This window comes from Mesoplodon densirostris, chromosome 11 (assembly GCF_025265405.1).
Source record: "Mesoplodon densirostris isolate mMesDen1 chromosome 11, mMesDen1 primary haplotype, whole genome shotgun sequence".
Classification (NCBI taxonomy): domain Eukaryota; kingdom Metazoa; phylum Chordata; class Mammalia; order Artiodactyla; family Ziphiidae; genus Mesoplodon; species Mesoplodon densirostris.
Window position 1 is genome coordinate 105,432,431 of NC_082671.1, and position 23,950 is coordinate 105,456,380.

At 38.0% G+C, this 23,950-nt stretch overlaps 1 protein-coding gene across 1 annotated transcript in view; it reads right to left on the reverse strand.

Annotated features, from left to right (window-relative positions):
* Nucleotides 1-23,950, reverse strand: part of TRHDE (thyrotropin releasing hormone degrading enzyme) — a 405,203-nt gene that overhangs the window by 188,441 nt on the left and 192,812 nt on the right. The window contains exon 4 of the mRNA XM_060113303.1: nucleotides 1,489-1,643. Coding sequence (XP_059969286.1) covers nucleotides 1,489-1,643 — 155 coding nt within the window. The remainder of the gene's footprint in view (nucleotides 1-1,488; nucleotides 1,644-23,950) is intronic.

Genomic DNA, 23,950 nt, shown 5'->3' on the forward strand with positions numbered 1-23,950 from the left:
TCTGAATATGCTGATGACCACAAAACAAATGATATTTAAAACATTTTCTGTTCTTGATCAGAAAGTAATGTTTCTTCTCCCTTAAATTGAAAGCCTGTCTTAAGAATTGTGACAATAAATAGGTCAGGAGAAACGGTAATGTAGAAAATAATTTGGTAATGACAGTGGAAATTATTATGTGTTTCTCCCAGCTTCTGGCTCATTTCCGCATAGTAAGTAGCCGAGCACCACTAAGCTAGAACAAGAAAGTAACTGAGAATCTGGAACAAATGAAATCCAGTTCTAGAAACAATGATCAGTGTGTTCTTATTTCAACAGAACTCTACATGTAACTCGTTTCTAGGAACGTTCAAAAAGGACATTGATTTGCGTCAAAGAATTGTATGTTTAGCTAGAAACCATTTTTAGCACAACAGAGGAGCCCTGGTTATCTCTGCAATGGATCCCCTTAAGTCTCTGCAGCAAGGAACACACGCCCAAGCTGAGCAGCATGACAGGTACAAACATCTACAGGTTCACTGCAAAAGGCTGACATATAGGTAAATGGTCATATGGCCTAGAACAATTTATCATAAGTCCCTATTCATGTATTATCATTTAGCTGTTCAGCCTCTTTTACTAACAACATTTTCCACTTCACTTTCTTAAGGTTTTCAAGCTTTTTAAAAAGATTTTGGGTTAGTAACAAATTGAAGTTTTACAGTATCACACTGTGATTTCTGTTGTTTTCACTTAAAAACTATCCACAGTTTCTGGTAATCAGGGCAAGGATTGCTTTTTATTAGCACAAATGTTTATTTTCAGTTATTTTTTTCACTAGAATCAAGATTCTAATAAGCATTGTGAAATCTCTGTAATACCTTCTACTCATTGTAAGAAAGTACATAAAATCAAAATGAAATTAATTTTATCTTAGCTTCGTGATAAAGCTGGCAAATTTACATATGAATTTCTAAACATGTCAAGACAAAAAAATATCAATCATTTGAGAACAAAGAGGCTGTCGCAGACTTAGTGAAAGACTTCCTAAGTGTCTGTGTGATGGGAGAAGGGGAATAACAAATTGATTTCAGCAAAAGCAAATTTTGACATGTACACAAAACTCAGCTGCATCTTTCAGCAATGCAATAAATCATTGCCATCACTGCACTCACCATATATACACACCAATAATCACAAGAAAATAGAGCAAGGTTGACAAAGAATAGTGAGTGGATAGGGTCTCCAAAGAGGCTGCTGGGTAGCAGTGCCATCTTACTCCTCAACTAACCTGAATGACAGTTACTTATTCAACATGATCCGTGTGTTTGCTTTCGTTTGTGACATCATTTGAGAACAACCTATCTTCCAAAAAGAACTACACGGTGCTCTATATGATTAAAACTTAATTGGGAGGATAATAACTTAGCTCCTAATCTAAGTATCTGAAATCATTCTACATTCTTGATAGTTTGCAATTATACTTACACCTGATCCTTTTTCTCATACCTGGTGACATATCTCATGAACAATGACCATGGTGACATCCAGCAAATAAGAAATAGATGAAACACTGGGATCCAGCAGTATTCTTTGTTCCACAAAAATACTTAGTCCCCAGTTCTCCATAGCAGCATACGGATGCTTAGGCACAGCTAAAAGATCTAGAAATAGAATAAAACAATTCCAAAGGCTTTAACAAACATGTCAGATTCTAAATTCATATCCGACAAAAGTCCAGAAATCCTAATTAGAAGAAATACTTGTTCTTTCTCAGTAATTTTTTTTTCTAAATTAAACTACCTGCCATTTCTACGTGACAGCAGAAATATAGGCTATCACTGTAAATGCTGGCCATATCCATCCATCACAGTTCATTTTCAGACCCAATGCTGTAGGAGGTTGGAAGTATCAGCACCATTATTGATGGGCCTATTCTAATAAGTTGCAGAAAGTCACGGAAACCAAATGCGGCAGGAATCTGCAGAGTCAAAAGGCATTGTGCCTTCCAATGACAATATACTCAGCTCAGTGCAGTACATGCTGTACTCCTGCTTTTACCTCAATATTGTTTAAAAGAAAACATCTCACATCAGTTTAAAAATCTGACATGCCATATTTCTACTTGCTTAATTCTAATGTATTTTTTGAGTTTTGTTAAAAATAAAATATTACATATAAATATAGCTCAGATAGAGAAAACTAAAAAAGTAGATGTAGTGTCAAAAGGACTATAGAGGGGGGCTTCCCTGGTGGCACAGTGGTTGAGAGTCTGCCTGCTGATGCAGGGGACACGGGTTCGTGCCCCGGTGCGGTAGGATCCCACATGCCGCGGAGCGTGCGCGTCTGGAGCCTGTGCTCCGCAATGGGAGAGGCCACAACAGTGAGAGGCCCGCGTACCACAAAAAAAAAAAAAAAAAAGACTATTGAGGGAACCTGCAGACTCTGGTCCTGGTCCTGCCTCCACCATTAATTAAATATATGACATCAGTAAATCACTTTAATTTCTCAAGACCACAATTCTCTCACCTATAAAATAAGGTTATTAGACGTCATGATCTCTAAAATCCCTTCCAGCTCCGAAAATCTATGATTAGATGATTCTAAGATTTGTGCTTATTTTAAAAGGCTGTAGAGGTATTATCAACGTTTGCTTAAGGTGACACAGTAAGTACATGCTTTGATGCACTCCCTCTGCTCAAACACATAGCAATGATAAGTAAAATATTAAAAGGAAAAACAGAAAATAATCTCCAGGCTTGAAAATAAACCTCTCCATGGACCAGAAATGGTACATAAATGCAAACCAGTGATTGCATGTGAAGCCACGGGCAGTGGCATTTGGGAACTGGATCCAGCAGGATCCACCGGAGCCAAAGGCATCTAAGCCAAGCTGATAACTTGTTGCCAGGGGCTGAGGTAGGGCATGCATGTGCAGAAGGACTAAATGTAGCTGGTGCTCAACGCTGCTTGGGAAAGCTAGCAAGCGGCCACGTAAGGATTCGAACCCAGGCAACGTGGCTCCACTTTCCCATGTAAACCCTGGACTAACTCCCTAGGATGCTAAGAAAATAATGGTACAAAAATGTTTGCTGCAGTATTCTTTGTAAGAGTGAAAAGAGAAAACTGCAAGCCTTTCACCGAGATAACTGACAAAGAAACTGTGAAATAATTCTAAAAAGGAATACCATATAACAACTGAAATAGTCTCACCACTAGATTCTAACACTACATGTATCATCACGGATAATCTGAAAAACGTAATGTTGAGGGAACAAATAAGGTGTAGAATGACCCTTACCATATACTACTTAAAAACAAGCAGAATAGTACCATAGATTGCAAATGGATACTCACACATTCACACATATACTCAGACAGACAGTAGTGGTAAAATGCACACACAGTCACACACATATAGGAATGATAAACACCAGATTCAAAATTATGATTGCTTCAGAAAAGAAAGAAGGAAGAAGGAATGAGGGAAGTCTCTTAGGTTCCTGGAACCAATTTCAACATGTGCGCATGTGGGGAGGGGATGTGGGAGGGTTTGTCCCACACCGTCTATAAGTAATTCTTGGATTCCAACAGAGTGACCCAGTATTCAACTCAATTCTGATACCATCCACCCGAAGATAGAATCAGATTCCACAGGTTAAGGGTTCAGTCCTACAACACTACACCCTCCATCCCTACTTCAAAAGCCAGTCCCAAGCCCAGGTTGTTACCTGTGCTTCTGACCTATGGACTAAAGATAAGTCAAGTATGGCCCCTGTATCCACTACATGGAAACATGACGGCTTAACAGAAAAAATAAATAAAGAATAAAAAGTCCTGTGAAAAAGCGAGAAAACAGATTTAGTTGGAGAAGTTCTTGAAAGAGATAGTATCTGAGTTGGACTTGCAAAGATAAGTTGGATTTCGACAGGCAGACAGAGGTACTATATGCATTCATTTATACAAGTATGTATTTACTGAGCATCTCTTTTGCTCAATACAAGCATTGTTTGTTCTGTCATCCAAGCTCCTTGCTCCCTGCTCTCATGGCACTTATATTTATTTGTGGGTATGTGTAGGAAGAGGAGGTTAATTAACAAGTAATAAATGAATGAAAGAATTTTAGTAAATGATAAATGTTACCAAAAAATAATAGAGTAAGACAGTGATTGACTGGTAGGGTGAAATGAGTGAAGTGTGGTCAAAGCAGGCATCTCTAAGGTAATCACATCTCACCTGAGATGTGAATAATGGTAGAAGCCAGCTGTCTGAAGATCTGTGGAAGTATTGATACATTGTTCTAAGAATTGATACATTGTTCTAAAAATGCACAGGCCCTAAGGAGGAAATGAGGCTAGCATATTGGATAGAATGAAGGTTGGTGTGGTTGAAGCATATAAAGGAGAAGAGTATAGATGTGAGAATTATACAGAGTGCAAGTACGTAACAAATAGACATACCTCTGCTAAAGATTTTACCTTGAGACCTTCCTTAAATATGAACAAACTAGGCAATAGAACAACATTGCACCAACTCTGCCTGCTACCAGCAGATGGCAATAGCAGTAGCAGGTCTGGGGCCATTTACTTGTAGGAACACGGGGACTTATGGACAAGCCTGTTGCAAAACAGAGGCACTTCTGTTTGCTGGAGTTCTCCAAGAGCCGAGAGTAGTCAGGTCCCCAAGACTAAGTCAACAAATCAGGCCGCACACTGGAATATGGAGTGGCTCAAATGGCACGGAGAGAAAATTCCAGACATGGGCCAGATGCGAGTCTAAGAGTTTGGAATAAAGAAGGTACAGCCAGGGGCAGTCATCAGACAGCAAAAACCTGACTAGCAGCCTAAGCAGGTGTGGTGAGGGGGCAGCTGAAGGTTGGTGCCAACAATCTCAGGCAATGGTGACTTAAGTAGGCAGCTGGTGACAGGTTGGTTTCCAGAGATGTAAGGGCAGAGAAGTCAGACCCGAGTAACAAAGCTGTACTTCAGCCAGACAAAGACTCTTGAGCAAATGGAGTCAGATTCAGATAAAGTGATTGAGAACAGAGTAAAACACAGAGGGATCAAGCACAGGAGGCAGCTTCTCAGATGCTCACAGGCTTTACAATAGATACAGGGAACCATGTCTATGGCTGGAAGAAGGAAAAAAAAAGAAAAATTTAAAAATTAGATTACGCTACTACAGACATAATAACCTTCTATCAAAGTACTGAAGAAACTTGGATTTTGTTCTAACAACTATTGAGGCATAATTTAACTGTGTCTCTCTGCTCTATACCTTTATCTCATAAACAGTTCTATATTTTAAGAACACCTTCCGGAAGCATATATCCACATAAAGACTTGTACACAAATGTTCATAACAGTTTACTTCCAATATGCCCAAACTGGAAATAATTCCAATGTCCATCAATAGATGAATGGATAATGTGTGGTATATCCATACAATAAAATGCTGTTTAGCAATAAAAAGAAATGAGCTATCAATACGTGCTACAACATGGATGAGCTCCAGAATAGCTATACTGAGTAAAAAGGAAGAAAAAATCTATATGTTTTATGATTCATGTCACATAAAATTTTAGAAAATGCAAATTAATCTATAATGTCAAAAAGCAGATCAGTAATCACCTGGGGACACAGATAGGAGGGATTAAAAATAGCAACAGGGGGCTTCCCTGGTGGCGCAGTGGTTGAGAGTCCGCCTGCTGATGCAGGGGACACAGGTTCGTGCCCCGGTCTGGGAAAATCCCACATGCCGCGGAGCGGCTGGGCCCGTGAGCCATGGCCGCTGAGCCTGCGTGTCCGGAGCCTGTGCTCCGCAACGGGAGAGGTCACAACAGTGAGAGGCCCGCGTACCGCAAAAAAAAAAAAGCAACAGGAAAGAAAGAATGTCTCTATGTGTAAAACTGAGTCACTATGCTGTACGGCAGAGATTGGCACAGCATTGTAAATAACCTTTGATTAAAAAAATAAATTAAAAAAGTAACAACAGGAAACTTTTGGGGGTGATGGATAGGCTCATTATGGTGATGATTTCATGGGTGTATATATATCTTAAAACATCAGATTTTACACTTTACATATGTGCAGCATACTGCATGTCACTATACCTCAAAGAAGCTGTTAATACCTTCAGTAACTGAAATATTCTTTTGCTTAACTTTGAAGATAATAAGATTTATTTACAATGAATTAAATTGTTTCAATTTTTGCAAAATAATTTGTCATGAGGCTATATCCATTAACGTGTGCAACCACAACTCTTTAATATGCCTTGAAAACAGAAGTAAGAAAACTCGAATGTTTCAGAGTCAAACTTACTTGGAAATTTAAAGAAAATCCTGGATAAAATTATGCATAGGAGTCTGCTCCCAGTTAATTACCCTAGTCCTAAAACTATAGGCAGATAACAAATATTCATATAATACTAGTCAATGTGATTACATAAATCACCATAAAAATCTGACTTTCTCTACTTGTTCCCTTCAGTGCACTAGAATTTACTTTCTACCTTTAACACTGTTGAAACAGCTGTCGCTAACTAAGAGCACAAAATCTCATGGAGGCCTCTGAGTTCTTACTTTTTTGATACTGCCAAGGTTTATCACACTGCCAATTAGGGTCTGTCATAGAAAGATATCCGTGTTTCTCCTCCACTTCCCAGATTACCCTTTCTTCTTGTTGTTTTTGTTCTTGTTTGTTTAATTTTCTTGTCATCTTCTGATTTTGAAAACAGAGTTCTAGGATTTCCATCTGTGTGTGTGTGTGTGTGTGTGTGTGTGTTTTAACTCATTCTACTAGTTTTCTTTGAGTGTTCTCACCCACTCCAATGTCATCTGTCACCACCCACATGCCCAGATAGCTCTCTTTGAGCTCCAGAGGAAAATATCTAAGCACCTTAGGAGTAGACTGTTAATTGATAGTCCCCCCTCCACAGCCACTAATGTACTATTCCTTCTAGAATAATCCTCTCCCCTGTAATCTGGCTTAAACCTTAAGAAAGCTTTGCAGCTTCCTCTTTTGGACTCTGGGGAAGGTCAGTCACCAAGAAAAATGTCCCACTACCCTAACAACACCGTGCTAAAATGAACCCTGAAACCACGTGGAAATGTTCAAAGAATCATCAAGCAGGGTCTTATAATACATACAAACCGAATCCAGTCTCCAGCATTAGGGGCAATGTTCTGATGTATAACTTCATAAACTAGAAATAGACTTTAATGTATTCTACATTATTAAATAACCACTAGCAAAAAAACCACGTGCAGTATCAGGCCTCTCCTCCCTGCCACAGTCAGATTCTGAGCTCACAGATCAGCAGAGTTTGTTGTCCAGGATCATTTCTCCTCTGGTGACAAGTCATGCTGAATAGAGCTTAAAACTAGTTTTGCCTGATGTCACAAACCACACAGATATTTAGACATTACCGAGCTCCATCCAAGAAAGAACACTGAACTCTGCAGTTCTGGTCATCGGCTCCATGGTTTCGCGGTTTGCCGTGCGCAGTGCTCTTCCGCTCCTTTACACTTCTCTGCTCAGTACCGCTCAGAGGCGCTCCCTCCAGACCGACAGACACGTTCTGAACTTCGCCCTGCTTCTTCCGCCCCAGATCTATCCTGCTCTCAAAGCCCCAGACTTCGGCACTAACTCTTCCTTCTGTTTCCTTCACCCTTTAAATTTCAGCCTCAATGCTATCTTCCATGCGGTGTCCTAGCAGCATCTCAATCACAATCCAAGTCATCTTTCCAGCACTGCAACCCGGCCCTTCTTGGCAGAGGGCAGTAGACATAGCAGTTAAAAGTTGGAGCTTTAGAGTCCACACTGTTTGGGATCCAAACCCAGGTCTAACATTTACTGGCTATGGAACTTCAAACAAATTATTTAGTCTCTCCCAGCTTCCATCCCCTCATTGATAAAGCGGGGATAACTTCCTTGCAGGTTGTTGTGAAGATTCAATGAGATGGTCCGTTTAAAGCACTTAGTCCTGAGCACAAAACATGATAAATCAATGCCATCACTATTTGGGTCTTTCCAGTTCTTCCTCACCTTGGGGAATCAGATTCGTGACAGGCCTTAGCTTGAGAGAGGAGGAATCTTGTCTTCTAACAAAGATGAAATGTTGGCTAATGTGTTATGCTAGGCATTCTGATTTCTGAATTGAAAATGTTGCTTATGATGTAAAGCAATACAGGACCTACCGAAGAACAAACTTAAAAAAAAAAAGTCATAGGACATTCTCATTTTATTATTCAGGGACCCTAAATAAGTTTTAAGGGTATAGCAGGTTAAAAAAAAAAAAAGTTGTGTTTTGATTATGCCATGACTGGCACTTGAAGATACTATTTACATAAGCATTCATGCTTAAGTATTAAAAAATAAAACTCCTTGCTCTGACAATTACCACATGTGACTAGTATAAATATAAATTGCATTTGAAATAGTAATATTGATAAGATAAGATTCATAGAAGTCATCTTTTACTGGTATTTATAAAATGAGAACCAACATTTCCTTTCAAGGGCATATTCTGAAGTTGTTTTTACTCACAAACAGATTAGGTACTGAATGGCTGTTTTTAAATTCATTTGACAAAGAGGAGTTTAAGCTTTGCTATCCTTGGATACATTTCCACCAAATTTAAGACCTATATTGGAAAAGAATCTAAAAAAGAGTGGATATATGTATATGTATAACTGATTCACTTCGCTGTACACCTGAAACTAACACAACATTGTAAATTAACTAGACTCCAATAAAAATTTTAAAAAAAGAGTGAATTGGTCCTTCAAAGCTTTAAAACAGAACACACTTTCTCCTGATGGACTTTCTATTTGGGCATATTTCCATCCAAAAAGATTAGTTTCAGCTACATACTTTAGCCTATAACAGAATTTTCATCAGTACCACTTGTATTCACTAGCTTAGCATTTATGCTCGCAAACTCCTAGCATTCTCCTGAATTAGCATTAGGCCCTAATATGCATTCAATGTTTTTGCTGATCCTCCTGCACACACTCAAAAGACTTTTTTTTTTCATTTCTGCAATCACTTTTCCTCGACACTTCCTGATTACCGTCAATTGCAAAGGAGGAACACTTTTCATGGTTTGTCTAATTCCCTTTTTCCCTGAAAAAGAATTTTTATGCCAAAGGACTTATCCCATATGCACAAGGAATGTTTGTCATTTTCTCACCCATTTAATTTTTAAAATTAGCTCTACTTTGATTGCCATCATCACATTTTGCATCTTCTCTCAAGCACTTTCAAAACTTACGGTCTTTACTTTAATGGACATGATTGGCATAAACATCAAAAACACACTAAATGATTCCTATCACCATCATTTGGTGACAGGCCAACTTGATTAATGCTTGTTATATAACAAAGATTTGGTGTTATCTAAGAGAATGTAGGTTGTAAGTAAGGTTCCTTTCTATGAAGCTTTCGTTTACTATATTTTTTCATTTATTTCTAAAATACTTATTCATTACCTAACATAGGCCAGACGGATCTGAACACTGGATATATAAACCCTGAACAATAAAGACACAGTCCCATTAAACCCTCATGGAGTTTAAAAACCAATGGGGAATACAAACAAGTTTAAAAGTATACATATTATAGACACACATGAAGGAAACCGCAGGGTAGTACAGGCGCTAACCTGAGTACATGGTATGATGGAAGCAGCACAGAGCAGAGACTAAGAACATGGGCTGTGAGGCCAGATAGCTCAGGTTCAAAACTCCATCCTGCTACTTAGCAGGCTTGTTACTTATCATTTCTGCCCCTCATTTTCCTTACCTGTAAAAGGAAGATGATTATAATTGCTACTATTTCACAGCGTTACTGCGAGGGCCATTGTTGGAACACAACTCTCAAGTATCTTTCACATTTCTGTATGTCTTAAGAGCACAGATACTGACTGGTTTTTGTTCCAGACTATCTTTTTAAGGATATTTGTATAGAAAAAAACAGAGAGAGTGTCTTCTCAAAAGCAAAGGACAGGAGTACATGCCATAATTTATAAAATAACTAGATTCTTCAGGGTCCTCACCTATTATATAATCCATTGCATATGCAGGTATCACCTGGACCTCTTTGCGTTGATCTTGTGAATTGGGGCTCAGGGAACTGGCTCAAAAAATGTTGATACTCTGGCTACTGCTATAGCTAAAGGAATAAAGTTTTATTGTCTCTAATCCCAGAGTTTCATGTCTTCCACCAAGTTTCAAGAAACAATGGCAGGCTGACTTGTCAAGCTTGCAAAGAGGGTAAGATAAAATCTCAGACTCTTCTCAGTTCTTGACAACTATGTGAGTGAGATGCTTGGAACAATACCTAGTTCTCAATAGCTGTTAGCTATTGCAGACAAAAAGCCCCTCCAAAGATGTCCATGCCCTCATTCCCAGAACCTGTGGATATATTAAATTACTTGGCAAAGGGGAATTAAGGCCACAAATGGAATTAAGGTTGCTAATCAGCTGACCTTAAAATGGAAGAGTATCCTGGATTATCCAGGTGGACTCAGTATAATCACAAGGGTCCTGAAAAGCAGTAGGCAGAAGAGTCGGTGTCAGAGTGAGGAAATGAGAGAAAGACCCTGGAGGCCATTGCTGGCCTTGAAGATGGAAGGGTGTCACAAGCCAAGGAACACGGGGCTTCTAGAAATTAGAAACAGCAAGAAAATTTAGAGATTCTCCCCTAAAGAAAAGACTTTAGTGAGAGCAGTGTCAACCTGCCAACCTACAGAACTGTAAGATAATAAATTCATGTTGTTTTAAGCCACTATGGATGTGGTAATTTATTACAGCATCAATAAGAAACTATTTAATAGAGTATCATCATCATCATTACCTTTATCACTTTTACTATATTGATAAATATGCTATATTACTATAGTATTACTCTATTATATTACTATGATATATTACTACAACAATGTTACTATATTACTGTCATTATTACCATATAAAAGAGGTCCCAAATCTTAACCTAAGAATTGGGAAAGGCTTCCTGGAGAAAGTCAGTTATGAGATTTGTTCAGTTAGCTGGAGCAAAAGTATATTTCAGGCTAAGGGTATCTGAAAACAAGTGAGAGAGAGCATGGGACTTTCAGTAAACAAAAACTGGATCAATATGGCTGAAGCATATAGTGACAAATCCTGTATGGGACATGCTGAGTTTGAGCTGCCTCTGGAACATCCAAATAGAGAGATATCCAGTAAGAGGCTGAATGTAGAGGTCTGATGTGTTGGGGAGAGGTTTGGGCTGGGGGAACAGATTTAAGAAGTCATCAGCATGTATATACTAGACTATGACCCATGCTGAGCATAGAAAAAGACTAAGATATCTGAGGAGCACTGAGATTTAAGAAACAGGCAGAAGAAGGGGGCAAATGAAGAAGGCCCACAAAGGACACTAAAAGGCACCGTCATAAAAGGTGGGGGAGAAGCCAGAAATGTGACATCACATCATTCCACAGAAGTGAGGCAAGAGTCGACAGTGTCTACGAATATCTTAGGTTTATTTATAAAACACAGATATTATACACTGAAGTAGTTAAATACTAATTAATGCTTTCAAAGAATACTAACTTACCATTCAATATCATTTTCAGAATGAATTATAGAACTTCCTATATAGATACAACACAAAGTCTAATTATATGTGTTGGCATCATCACCGAAAGGGGGAAGAATACCCAATACTCTGTTAGGGGCTTTCATTAATCAGCTATTTAATGGGTGTTAGTTGCTGGACTGGGCCCATCCCACAGCGTGGAACTCAGGAGTCTTTTTTGTTTCAAAAGTCTGAGGTATCTGGGAATCATTTTAGAGGTTTGGATAGCTCTTTGACACTCTTTAATTGACAGATTCACATTTCCAGCAGAAGAGAATATAAAAATAGTACTATTTATAAATGAGCATTCTTAACTCTTGAAACTTCGAGTTGTCAGTAAAATATATTTCCAAATTCATATGCACTTCAGGCAGTCTGAGTACAGAGTGGTTTCTCCTAAAAGAAATTTATGTAAGTTTGGTAAAGTGGAAACAAAGATTCATTGTGCCTTAAGGCCAATTCCTCTTAGTATAAACTGTACTAGTAATAGATACACCACTCAATAAAAAAAATGCAAATATATCATTCAAAGGAACCAATGTTGGATAGTTAGCTTAAAATTGTCTAGCATTATTTTCAAGCAAAAAATCAAATACTTGTTGAAGCCCCAGAGGGAAAAAAATCACTGAAGTCCAATAGTTGTTGATTTTTTAAAATCACTTCTTATAGCAGTACAAACTATTATCTGATATTAACTGGCTCTAAACAATGGATGAATTTTCAGAGAGCTATAGTAGTCTAAAGAGTAGATTCCAAAATTCACTGTGAATTTTAAAGGTTCCTAAGGGAAATCGCTGATGGTGCTTGGGGTAATGAAGGCAGAGAGAAAAAGGAAGAAAATAGAGTTAAAATATAGCACAATTATAGAAACAGAAAACGCAGTGACACTGTGCCACTTTACTAAACTTTAACATTTATTCGAAGCTAATTTGCCTTTAAGAGAACTAAAATAGAACCGTATCAGTTTAGCCCTTGGTGTTTTACTAAAAGCCTCTACCTTCATATAACCCAAACATATAGATTTACCATTTGAAACAGCATCAGGTCACTCAACGCCATGAAGAAAATGAATGTCATGTCCCACTCAGGCTGAATTATGTATCCGATGGGAGGTATTGATCAAAATATGAACCATGTCTTTCATTACTGAAAGTACCTGATGCTTTGTTATAGATATCTTCTGAGAGTATAAAGAAACTGCCTTTTCCAAATTTTGCTACAGAATAGTTTCTGAGAGCATCTCTTCAATGATTTTTTTTCAAAACCCATTACTAGTGTTCCAAATATTCCCTAGTTCAATTTACATTAGATCAAGAAATGAAATACAGGAAGAACTAATAATGAGCCAGAGATTGAACTGAACCCTTTACTTCTCCAAGCTCCAGTATCTAATGAGCATCACTAAGTTATACTCCTAAAGTGTATTTTATAGGAAAGAACATATTTTGTACGCCTAATGGGGAAATGCTGAAAAGAGGGGATTTTTTTTGGACCCATCATAAAAATGTTGCTCTTAATGTAAATACTCAGGGAATTGACATAATTGAAAATTGCCAGAAGCCATTTTCCTAACACTACAGTTAATAGAGCGTGAGGGTTCTGCAGCTCAACACAACGTGTAACTGATCACTGTACACATGCAGCAGGTAGACTACCATGAAGAAAATGGTAACACCCTTCTCATTATTTCTGTTTCTTCTTGTCCTCCTAAAACACTATGCAAATTTTGCACTTGTGTCTTGGAACCTGTCTGAATCATTATTAAAATGAAAGCCAGCATTCTGTGGAGTGCTACACTAAAAGGTACAGGTCCAAGGACACTAAAGCTTATGCTCATGTTTTGCAGGAGCATTTGGGATATTCCACTCATGGGTGGGGGATGGCATCCTTAGAGCCTGAGCACCTTACAGCCTGGGCAGAAAATGGTACAAAGTGTCTAGGATGTTATAAGAGCTAACTGTCTAAAGGAACTTGTATCCACCGCTTGGGATCTCAGGGCATTATGTATGTGTATGTATGTATGTATATATGTGTGTATGTGTATATATGTGTGTATAAGTATTTACTATATAATATGTGTACATTATATAAATATACATACTGAGTGTACATAAGTGTCTACTCTATATAATATTACAAAAATACATATACACACTATATATATAATAGAAATTAGCTGAAGTTTGATGAATTCATTGAATTTTATGAGTTTATTATTCTAAATTTTATGAGTTTATCATTCTAAATTCATTCTAGAAGTAGACTGCTTTGTATCTCATCCTATGTAAGTTCAGGCAGATGGAGGTATGAAAACCAGACCACAATTTTGAGTTTTATCCCCAGGGGTCAAATTTAATAATAATAGCTAATAATACTTTCCAAAAATTAGCCTCAAGGTCTCCAAATTAGCTATACAAATACACTAACTGTAACTTTGCTGCTGGTTTTACTCCTAACCTCCTGATCTCTACCACACCTCAAGTTTAATCAATTGTTGACTACTAGGTATGTTCTCATATTTAATGCAATTGGCAGCAGAATCTCAGGACCAGCTCCAGATCTAGTGAATCAGAATATGCAGTTTAACAAGATCTTCAAATGATGCATGTATACCATAAAATTTGAGAAGTGAATCTTCTAAGACAGGGTGGTTTCCCCCAGGGGTTGTATAAGACTGTCTATGAAGGTGTGAAAGTAAATTAGAACTTTTATTTGTATTTATTTTTGTCTGATACAGATACTCTCCCTGGTTGAATTATCAAGGTCCATCAAAAGAGAGCAGAAGTTCCATAGACATCAAAACGACAAACATATTTCTCCTTAGTTCACTTTCAAGGGATTAGGGCATGTGGCAGTACAGAAGCACCCAATTAAATGGATTTATGGATTATATTATCTAGTGTAACTAAACCAACCCTCACAAAGTAAATAGGTGACTTAAAAAGACACCTGCGGGCTTCCCTGGTGGCGCAGTGGTTGAGAGTCCGCCTGCCGATCCTAGGGAACACGGGTTCATGCCCCGGTCCGGAAGGATCCCACATGCCGCGGAGCGGCTGGGCCCGTGAGCCATGGCCGCTGAGCCTGCGCGTCCGGAGCCTGTGCTCCACAACGGGAGAGGCCACAACAGTGAGAGGCCCGCATACAGCAAAAAAAAAAAAAAAAAAAAAAAAAACACCTGCAAAAAAAAAATAGATTGAGGTTCAAAATAATAACACAGACACCAAAAAAAAAAAAAAGAAAAAAGAAAATAACAGAAAAAGAAAATGATAGAGCTGACAGTCTTTCAATTCTAAGTAAGAATAACTACGTTTTTTTTTTTTTTTTTTTTTTTTTTCCGGTACGCGGGCCTGTCACCGTTGTGGCCTCTCCCTTTGCGGAGCACAGGCTCCGGACGCACAGGCTCAGCGGCCATGGCTCACGGGCCCAGCCACTCCACCGCATGTGGGATCTTCCCGGACCAGGGCACGAACCCGTGTCCCCTGCATCGGCAGGCGGACTCTCAACCACCGCGCCACCAGGGAAGCCCATAACTACCATTTTGAGCACATATAAGGGCCAGTGAGTTTCTAAGTGATTTATATGTATTAACTCAGTTAATCCTGACAATTCTTTGAGACAGACGCTATTCATAGCTCTATTTTGCAAATGAGAAACTGATGCACAGAGACATTAAGTTAATTGCCCAGGACAGTCTGGTGTTAGCAGAGATAGGGTTCAAACTTCGGCAGACTGGCTTAGATCCCCCAGCCACTACACTCCATTCATTCTATTCCATCTGCATTATAAGGTGAAAACACTGCTATAATTACTTATTACCAAAAAATCAAAAAGAAAACAAATTTATCAACAAGAATACTTGCACTATTGATTTACATCCATTCTCATTAACAAACTTCACTTTGAACTTCACTTGAAGTGTATGTTGTGTCTTGAAATTTAGCTACTGAAAGTATTATGTGTACTATTTCAAAACTAAATAAATATAGCTACGCAGAGACGAACATGCTCAAAAGTTTTATAGTAGTGGTGCACAACCAGGAAAAGAAAAATAGGAGACTTTTGCCATAAAGCAGTAGTTCTCAACTTTGAGCATTCATGGGAATCCCCTGGAGGGCTGGTTAGAATACATATTTCTGGGCCCCAAGCCCAGAGTTTCTGATGCAGTAGAGCTGCGGTGGGACCTGAATCTGTCTTTCTAACAAGTTCCCGGTGATGTTGATGCGCCTGGTCAGGCGATCACACTTTGAGAATGACTGTTATAAAGGAGCATTTAGAACAGAAAACCTCAAATATTGTCATACATTTGAGTCACCTGGGAAACCTTTAAAAATATTAATGCCTCATGCTTCTCCCAAGACTTCAAATTGTTCTAAGGAGGGAACTCAGCCTCCTTACTCTTTACATGGCCCTAATGTACAGCAAGGGTTGAAATCACTGCTTTAGGTAGAGGGAAAGTAAAAGCAGAAAGACTGGTTCAAAGTAATAGAATCCTAACTAAAATACAAAAGTGTTTCAGAGGTGGAAACAGACACTACTTGTTAATTAATTAAATATTGAAGATAAGAAACCCACCAAAGAGGCATAGACCATGCTACCTAGTTGCATGAATGGGTAATGAATCGAATTATGGTGTTCCATTAACCATGATTATAAATCCAGGGAACCAGAAGGGTGAGAGTCAGAAAGGGGAGGGGGGAGTAAGAGGAGGAGAAAGGGAAAATAATTTTGTAGTACAAACAGAACAAATTATTTTCATAATGCTGACCTCAAAAGTCCATTTTTGCTAGTAATAGAAAAGTGATACAAAAGTTCCTTTCCATTAACAGCATACACTTCCTTAAATCATTCCAGCAGTTAAAACTTAGGCTGCTTAGCTTCAGAATCCATGTTCTTAATCTCTACTCTGTGCTGCATCCTGTTCTATTTTTATATTGATGGAAATAGGACTCAATTAAATGCCAAACAATAAGTCAAAAATAGTAGGGATTAGCACCCAAAGCTCTGAAACATTAAAAAGATGATGCCTACCCTAGTCTATCTTTTTATTCCTGATGAGCAGTCTGAACTAAGTCTATTGTTTTAAAAAGCTTTTTGAAGAAAAACAAAACGAAACAATACAGGCAGTGTGTCTGCAACGCAGTGAAAATAATGTTGAAATTTCAGATCATATGGACTTCTGCTAATAGCTAGGAAGACATAAACATTATTTACAGATTTTATTACAAACTACCAATGCTGATTTCCACAAATGTTTAATCCCCTCTTATAGAATTGTACAGTCAAGACTAAGTAAACTTGCTCTAAATGCTTTTGCTCAAGTGCCAACGAGTTCGTGTAAAAACGTAGTTCAGTCTCTATTTTAAACATAATTTTGTTGTCAGCTGAGAGCCGGCATTCTTTAGTATAGCATAGTATCTGGTGTTAATGAAAAACATCAAAACCTGCTCCCCCATATACAAACACCCTATAACGAGAACAAATGAATTTTAATCCTTAGAGAAAAGGGGAAACTTGGGATCAGATGCAAACCATGCTCTGTTGACATTCTCAAATTAAGAAAATATATATGGCAAGGTACTGACTGCTACAATATACAAAAGTTTCATTTCCACTCTGGCTGAATGTAACAGCAGGTGGTAAAGTGGCATTACAAAACAGTCACTTTCACTTTTAAGTCCAAAGGCAAAGGACCCATTCTATTTGCAGAGTTAGCTTAAGTTACTCTGTTGCTTCTTCTATACCTACATATACTCACGAAAAGTAAAAATAAAAAAAATTTCCATTATCTCCAAAGGCAAACAAAATGACTAGTTGATAATATGTCTCTTTTTCTTTCTTTCTTTCTTCTTTTACTTTTCTAGATTGCTTTCTATAAGGCTGTGGTTCAAATCATTAGGCTAACCTACAATAGCTCTTCACTTATCTAACATGCTTTAGTGACCTTAAGTATTATTTTGTAATGATGTCATAATTCAGAACACAGTACATGATGGGCACAACTTTTAAAAACAGTTCTAAGTCAAATGTATTAGGTATTAGGATCTGACTTTCAAATAAATTTTTACTGGAACACTAACACCCTAAGTTTATGGAAGCTAATGAAAACATATTAACTGCTTAACACTGATACTAAACTGAACCAATGCTTATTTGCCAAATTATTGATTACTCAGTATGTTTTTCAGTTGAGGGAAATCTGTTTTATCATGAATTTTTAGTGGTCTTATTTGTTAGACTAAATACAGCCCTACTGCTAACCCAAATGACATCACTATACAAATTACAAAAACGCCACCTCTTCCTCAAGGCACTGTACTGCCATGTGCCAGAAAACAGTCTTAATAAATCTACAAACCTATGATGGCTCCAAACATGAATGGTGTCCTTCCAGAGTTGTGCAATGTACAACCTAATCTATTAAGTAAGTTATGTCAAAAGGATTAACAAGAAATGTTTCCTGATCCATAGAGCTCAGAAATCTAATGTACTCTGCAAGGAGATACTGAGACAAGCTTTTAAAATAATAAGTCCACTTGTGAAGAGATGATTTATGAAACACCATTGTGGAGGAAAAAACTTTTCCTCTCCCCTTCTAGGTTTTTCTGGCTCATCTAAGAATTAAATTGACATGAGACAGATTAGTAGGAGAAAATCAAGTTTAACTACATACATAGGGGAGCTCCATAAGACTAGGAGGCCCAAGAGCAAGTTAGACAATTGAAGGCTATCACCTGGGAGAAGGAGACCGGGATAGGAGCCTGGGACTTCAAAGGGAAGAAAGGCAATTTACAGGAAGATGAAGAAGTGCAAATGTTTGGTAAACAAAAGTTTGCTGGGGCCATGCAGAGATAATGCGACACAGAGAAGACTTTGATCAAACAGGCCTTGCTAAGGTTCCCCCAGTCTACCACACCTAGTTCACATTACACTTTAGTCATCTGTGGTGATAGTTCTTCCTGGAACAAGTCTTTTATCTAAATTCTTTTAGGTGATTAAGGGGAAGAAATAAAAGCCCTTCCTGAGACTTTTGTTTCTTAAAAACATACAGCCCAAAATAATCCTAAAGCCAAAGAGACATATTTTGGGGTGGCAAAGTTTTGTTCCCCTACATCACCATATTTGATTAAATGACCCCGTGATCATTAAGAACGTGATGGGAAAAAGCTGTTTTGCTTTACAGAGGACATAGCAGAAGACAAATGGACTTAAAAGTGTTAGAGTTATAGTTTTTTTCTGACAAGAGAGATATTGTACATCTAGGTAACGTACCAAGAAAGTCTCCTTACTTAACGTAGTTCTCAGCTCTGCAGTGCATTAGAATCCATTGAGGAGCTTTAGAAGTACTGATGGCTGGGCCTCAACCCCAGACCAATTCTGTATGAATCTCTAGGGATGGGGCTCAAGCATCAATCTTTTTGGAAGTTTCCCAAATGATTTCTCATGTCCAGCTAAGGTTTAAAACCTCCAACTTAGATGATTTTACAAACAGTGTTCCTACGTAACATAGACTAGAATGGTGGTTCTCAAATTCTAGTGTGCATTAGAATCACCAGGAGGGTTTCATTAAACAGACTTGCTAGGCACAACTTCCAGAGTTCATGATTTGGTTAAATGTTGAAGCTTCTGGTCAAAACCTGTATTTTGAGGACCATTGGTCTAAAACCTTACTACTCAAAATGTCCTGGGATGGGGACTTCCCTGGTGGCACAGTGGTTAAGAATCTGCCTGCCAATGCAGGGGACACGGGTTCGAGCCCTGGTCCGGGAAGATCCCACATGCCACAGAGCAACTAAGCCCGTGCGCCACAACTACTGAGGCTGTGCTCTAGAGCCCACAAGCCACAATGCCTGAAGCCTGCAAGCCACAATTACTGAAGCCCGCGCACCTAGAGTCCGTGCTCCACAATAAGAGAAGCCACCATAATGAGAAGCCCGCGCACCTCAACAAGAGTAGCCGCAGCTCGCCGCAACTAGAGAAAGCCCGAATGCAGCAACAAAGACCCAACACAGCCAAAAATAAATAAATAAAATAAATAAATTTATTAAAAAGAAAATATCCTGGGATGGCAACTTTGACTTAACTGGGAACCTGTTAGAGATGCAGACTCTCAGGCCCCATCCCCTTCTGAATGGCTATCTGAATTTTAATAAGGTTCCCAGGTGATCCATGTGGAAATTAAAATTTGAGGAGCACTAGTCTAGACCACAGACCAATTAAAAAGTCTACTGGGATAAGAAGGAATATAAATGGGGATGAAATAGGATAGGGACTTGTGAATAATGAAAGAGCTCATATTCTAAAAACTTCAGCTCTAATCATCAGTGGCCACATGGGCATGCGGACTCACTGTTACCAGATATTCTAATTTTTCAAAACGGTTAGTAATCTGTTTTTTTATGTGAAATCCCTCAACTGTAAAATATTAGTAATTCATTCAAAGGTTTTATAACACCATTAAGACCAAATAAAATATGTCTGTGGGCCGTATTTGGCCCATAGCTTGCCTGTATGTGACCTCTGATCTAGAAAGAGTCAATCATAAATTGAATTAGAGTTTGAGATAAATCACTGGAAATCTCCTAAGAACCCTTCCTTTAAAAGCTTAAGATAAATGATATATTTGGCAACAGTTAATTATTTTCCATAGGGCATACCTCTGCCTGACACAAACTCAGCAAAGCATCAGAAATAAAATGTTAGACAGGGCAGCTTTGAAATATGTTATGGAAAAAAATATGCAGCTATAAGGTAGGCAGCAAGAGAGGATGCTGAAACGCCTCAGGAGTGCCTCTGAAGAACATGAGATGTGCAAGCAATCAATCTCAAAACGAGAAAGGGGAGACATTTGATTGTGTTTACTGATAAGTACACCTATGGACACAGCAAAATTTCTAATCATAAGCCTTTGAGAGTAGGAGAAAAATGGCTGTATTATACAGGTAGAATTTATTTTCCCTTGTAAAAGAAGATATAGTAAAACAACCTCAGTTCCATACTTCCTCTCCACCTTTGTTTAACAGCACTGAATTGTATCCTTTCCTTTTATGAAGCAGTTTGAAAATTTTTTCCAATGGAGGCACACAGTATTCTCAATATATGACACTTTAATGGTCATTGAGTATTTTTTCTTCAAACCTTGTACAATCACTTATTAAAGTCATCTTAGAAGCTATCTAGAGAATAACAAGAAGGTACCTTTGAGAAAGGCCACATAGGACTAAAAAAACACAAAAGGAGTAGTTAAGCAAGCTGAAAAGAACCACGGAAGTCAAATTATATAGCTGAGTGGGAAAAAAGAGAAAAGAAAAGTTATGAAAACTGCTTATTACTGTGCTAGAGTACCAGTAAACAAGCAAAGTTTCATAAAGGACTTAAGAACGGCATAGAAAAAAGGGCTAAGGTAATATCCAGTCTCTCCTAACCAGGCTGTCCTTCCTAACACATTTCTTTCACTATGTGATCTTGAACTCCATAACCTCAAAAGGCTCTCTCTCCAGGATGACTACCACATTTCTTAGCCTGTGATAAAAGGTATTCGTAATATAATTTAGCTTTAATCCTATTAAATTATTAAATACTACCTCACTTTTCTCTAAATCCTCTCAATTAGGCCAACAATTAAGAGAACAGATACTTTTCTGCACTCTTAAATACATCTTTATAAACCTTTCAAGCTTTTGCTGTTAAAATAATGAAAGAAAGTTTAGCTGGATGCCTTCCTTGGTTCAATATTTGAGAGAACCACCATCATCTCTTACTTTATTCTCTCATTAGCCTGTTTAAAAAATTTTGGGTATGCCAAGGACAGTTAACTACTAAAGATATATTAGGTCATTATTTTTTCAAAGAAAATGTAAGTAGCACCTCAAACTACATTTGACATCTTAAATGACATATATGAGCAGATAAGGGACAGACTTTTACAGCCTTATCAAAATAAGGGAATTTGTACTTGAAGCTGCCAAGATTAGAGATTATATATACTAGGATCTGCATTTATAAGATAACTTTTCATCTTTGGGATTTTTAAAAAAATATTGAAATTAGAACATGATATAAAGGAGGAATGCAATGAAAATCAGAAGCACTTTGCTTTTTACCTTTGCCAGAAAGAAACCATGTGACTTAAGACCAAGGCACTTCAGTTTCTTTATTTTAAACTGATGTCACCATTTTCATTATATACAAAAGGAGGAAAGAAATAAATTAGCATTTAATCAAGTCCTAATAAGTGCCACACTCTGTGTTTGGCAAAAACACCAGTCAGATAAGAGGGTGAACCAGACAATCTTTATGGCCCTTTTAATTGAAAAGTTACCTCATTCTATGGAATATTTGAGTAAATTGACATGTAAATCACATGTAAATCCTGATCACAGTAAGTCACACAAGGACCAGTGTTCTCTTGGAATCCATTCTCTTTCTATCGCAGCCTCACTCAACTATAATGAATAACTCCTTTATCTACTTGTTAGTAGGAAATCCAGAACTATAGAGAGAACCTACATAGCAACCAAACAAGATGCCTTTCTTCCTGGCAGCATTGCCAAGGTACATTACAATGTTAGAGAGGGGTTTAAAAAATATATATATAATATAAATATACATATATATATGAGCAAAAGGTTCCAACCAACGTATTCTCCATTTTTCCTAATGATACTCAAAATTTTTTTTTATTTTTAGCAGTTCATTAACATTGCTATGCTCATACTGAGCTACTGATACTATGCTAAATCCTAGGAAAACAAAATTGAATAATAATCCAAGCCCTTGTTTCTTAGGACCCAAAAAGGTATTAAAACAAATAGTTTAAGTATATAATAAGTGCAATATACCTAGGATGCCAAGAAAACACAAAAAGAGGGTGTTAATTCAATCAGAGAGTCAAAGGAAGGTTTCCTAGAGTAAATGATGCTTGAGTAGGTCTCCTAAAGACAAAACAGGGGTAGGACAAAAAGCAAAAGGAGGCATAAGGCATCTCAACCAGAGGGAATAGTAAAAGAAAGACACAAGGGGTAAAGTTGCACAGTACGGTGGAAAAAGAGTTGTAAGCTATTACTGTAGTAGAGTAGATGTAGCAGAGTATGGGGAAATGAAGCTGTAGTGGCAGTCAGTACTAAATCATGGAGGACCTTGATTCATGTCAGGCTAAGAATTTGGATTTTATCCTATGGGCAATGGGAAACCAACGGAGGGTGCAGGAGAATAGCATTGCCAGATTTGCCTATATTGCATTTGAAAGATGGATCTGAGCTAGATATGACAGAAGGCAAGAAAATCAGTGACAAGTGTGTCCCTATGTTGTGTGATATTAACAGAACTGTGGAAAAGTGGATAGAATTAAGAAATATTTAAGATTTAACATCAGAGGAGTAATATGGAGACAGTAAGATGGAAGAATCTAAAAATATTCTCCTTATGTTTATGGCTTTAGGGCCAATTCCCTACATAGGAGTACAAACAATTGAGATATGAAATACATGGGAAGAGACTGGAACTGGCGAGGGTGCAAGTTTGGGAGCAGGGAAGCTGAATTCTGTTTGGATCTGTGGCAAAAATATGAGTCATAATCCATGAGGGGAGATTCAGCAAGCATTAATCAAAGTGGAAGAAGGAGAAATAGGAGACAGTGCTATCAAAGGAAATAAAGTTCCAAGAATGAGAGAAGGATCAGTAATGCCAAATGCAGCAAGGAGATGCAGTGAGACAAGTGCTGAAAGCGTGCTTATTGGATCTGGTGATTTTGCCTTTGCCAGGCAGTTTCAGTGGACCACTGGGAATGAGAGCCGGACCTCTGTAGGCTGAGGAGGGACTAAGTGGTAAAGAAATGACAGCAGCAAGTCTTCCAGAGATTGAAAACCCACATAGACAGGTGAGACTTAGCCAAGCATCTCTGCTTCCTCTTCTGAGCAGAAATCTTCTCTGTATGTTATCACATAACAGTGAGGATCTCCATCAAGATGGCTTAATAATAGAATTATTTCCCTCAGACTGAGTGAAAAGCCTTAATCACATTTAAAAGCCATTGTGAATAATAGTTATTAAGCACCTTAATAAATCTCCTGTAGAGGGGTGGGATGAGGCAGGATGCCAACACATAAATCTCTAATAATCCCAGCATTATTTAGGAACTAGACCCTGTTTGCCAGGTGGAATGTTGTCCTAAACACACCTCAAACATTATAAAGAACATAAAGAGACATGCAGCTTCAATTAAGCCACACCCCCTCTTTTGCTTAGTGTTTACAGGGAATGTTCTAGAGAATTCTAGTCTGTTGCTCCCAAACTTACTCAAGGAAAATGGGTGGCAAAAAAGAAGAGGACTCTCATGCAAATTAACTTAT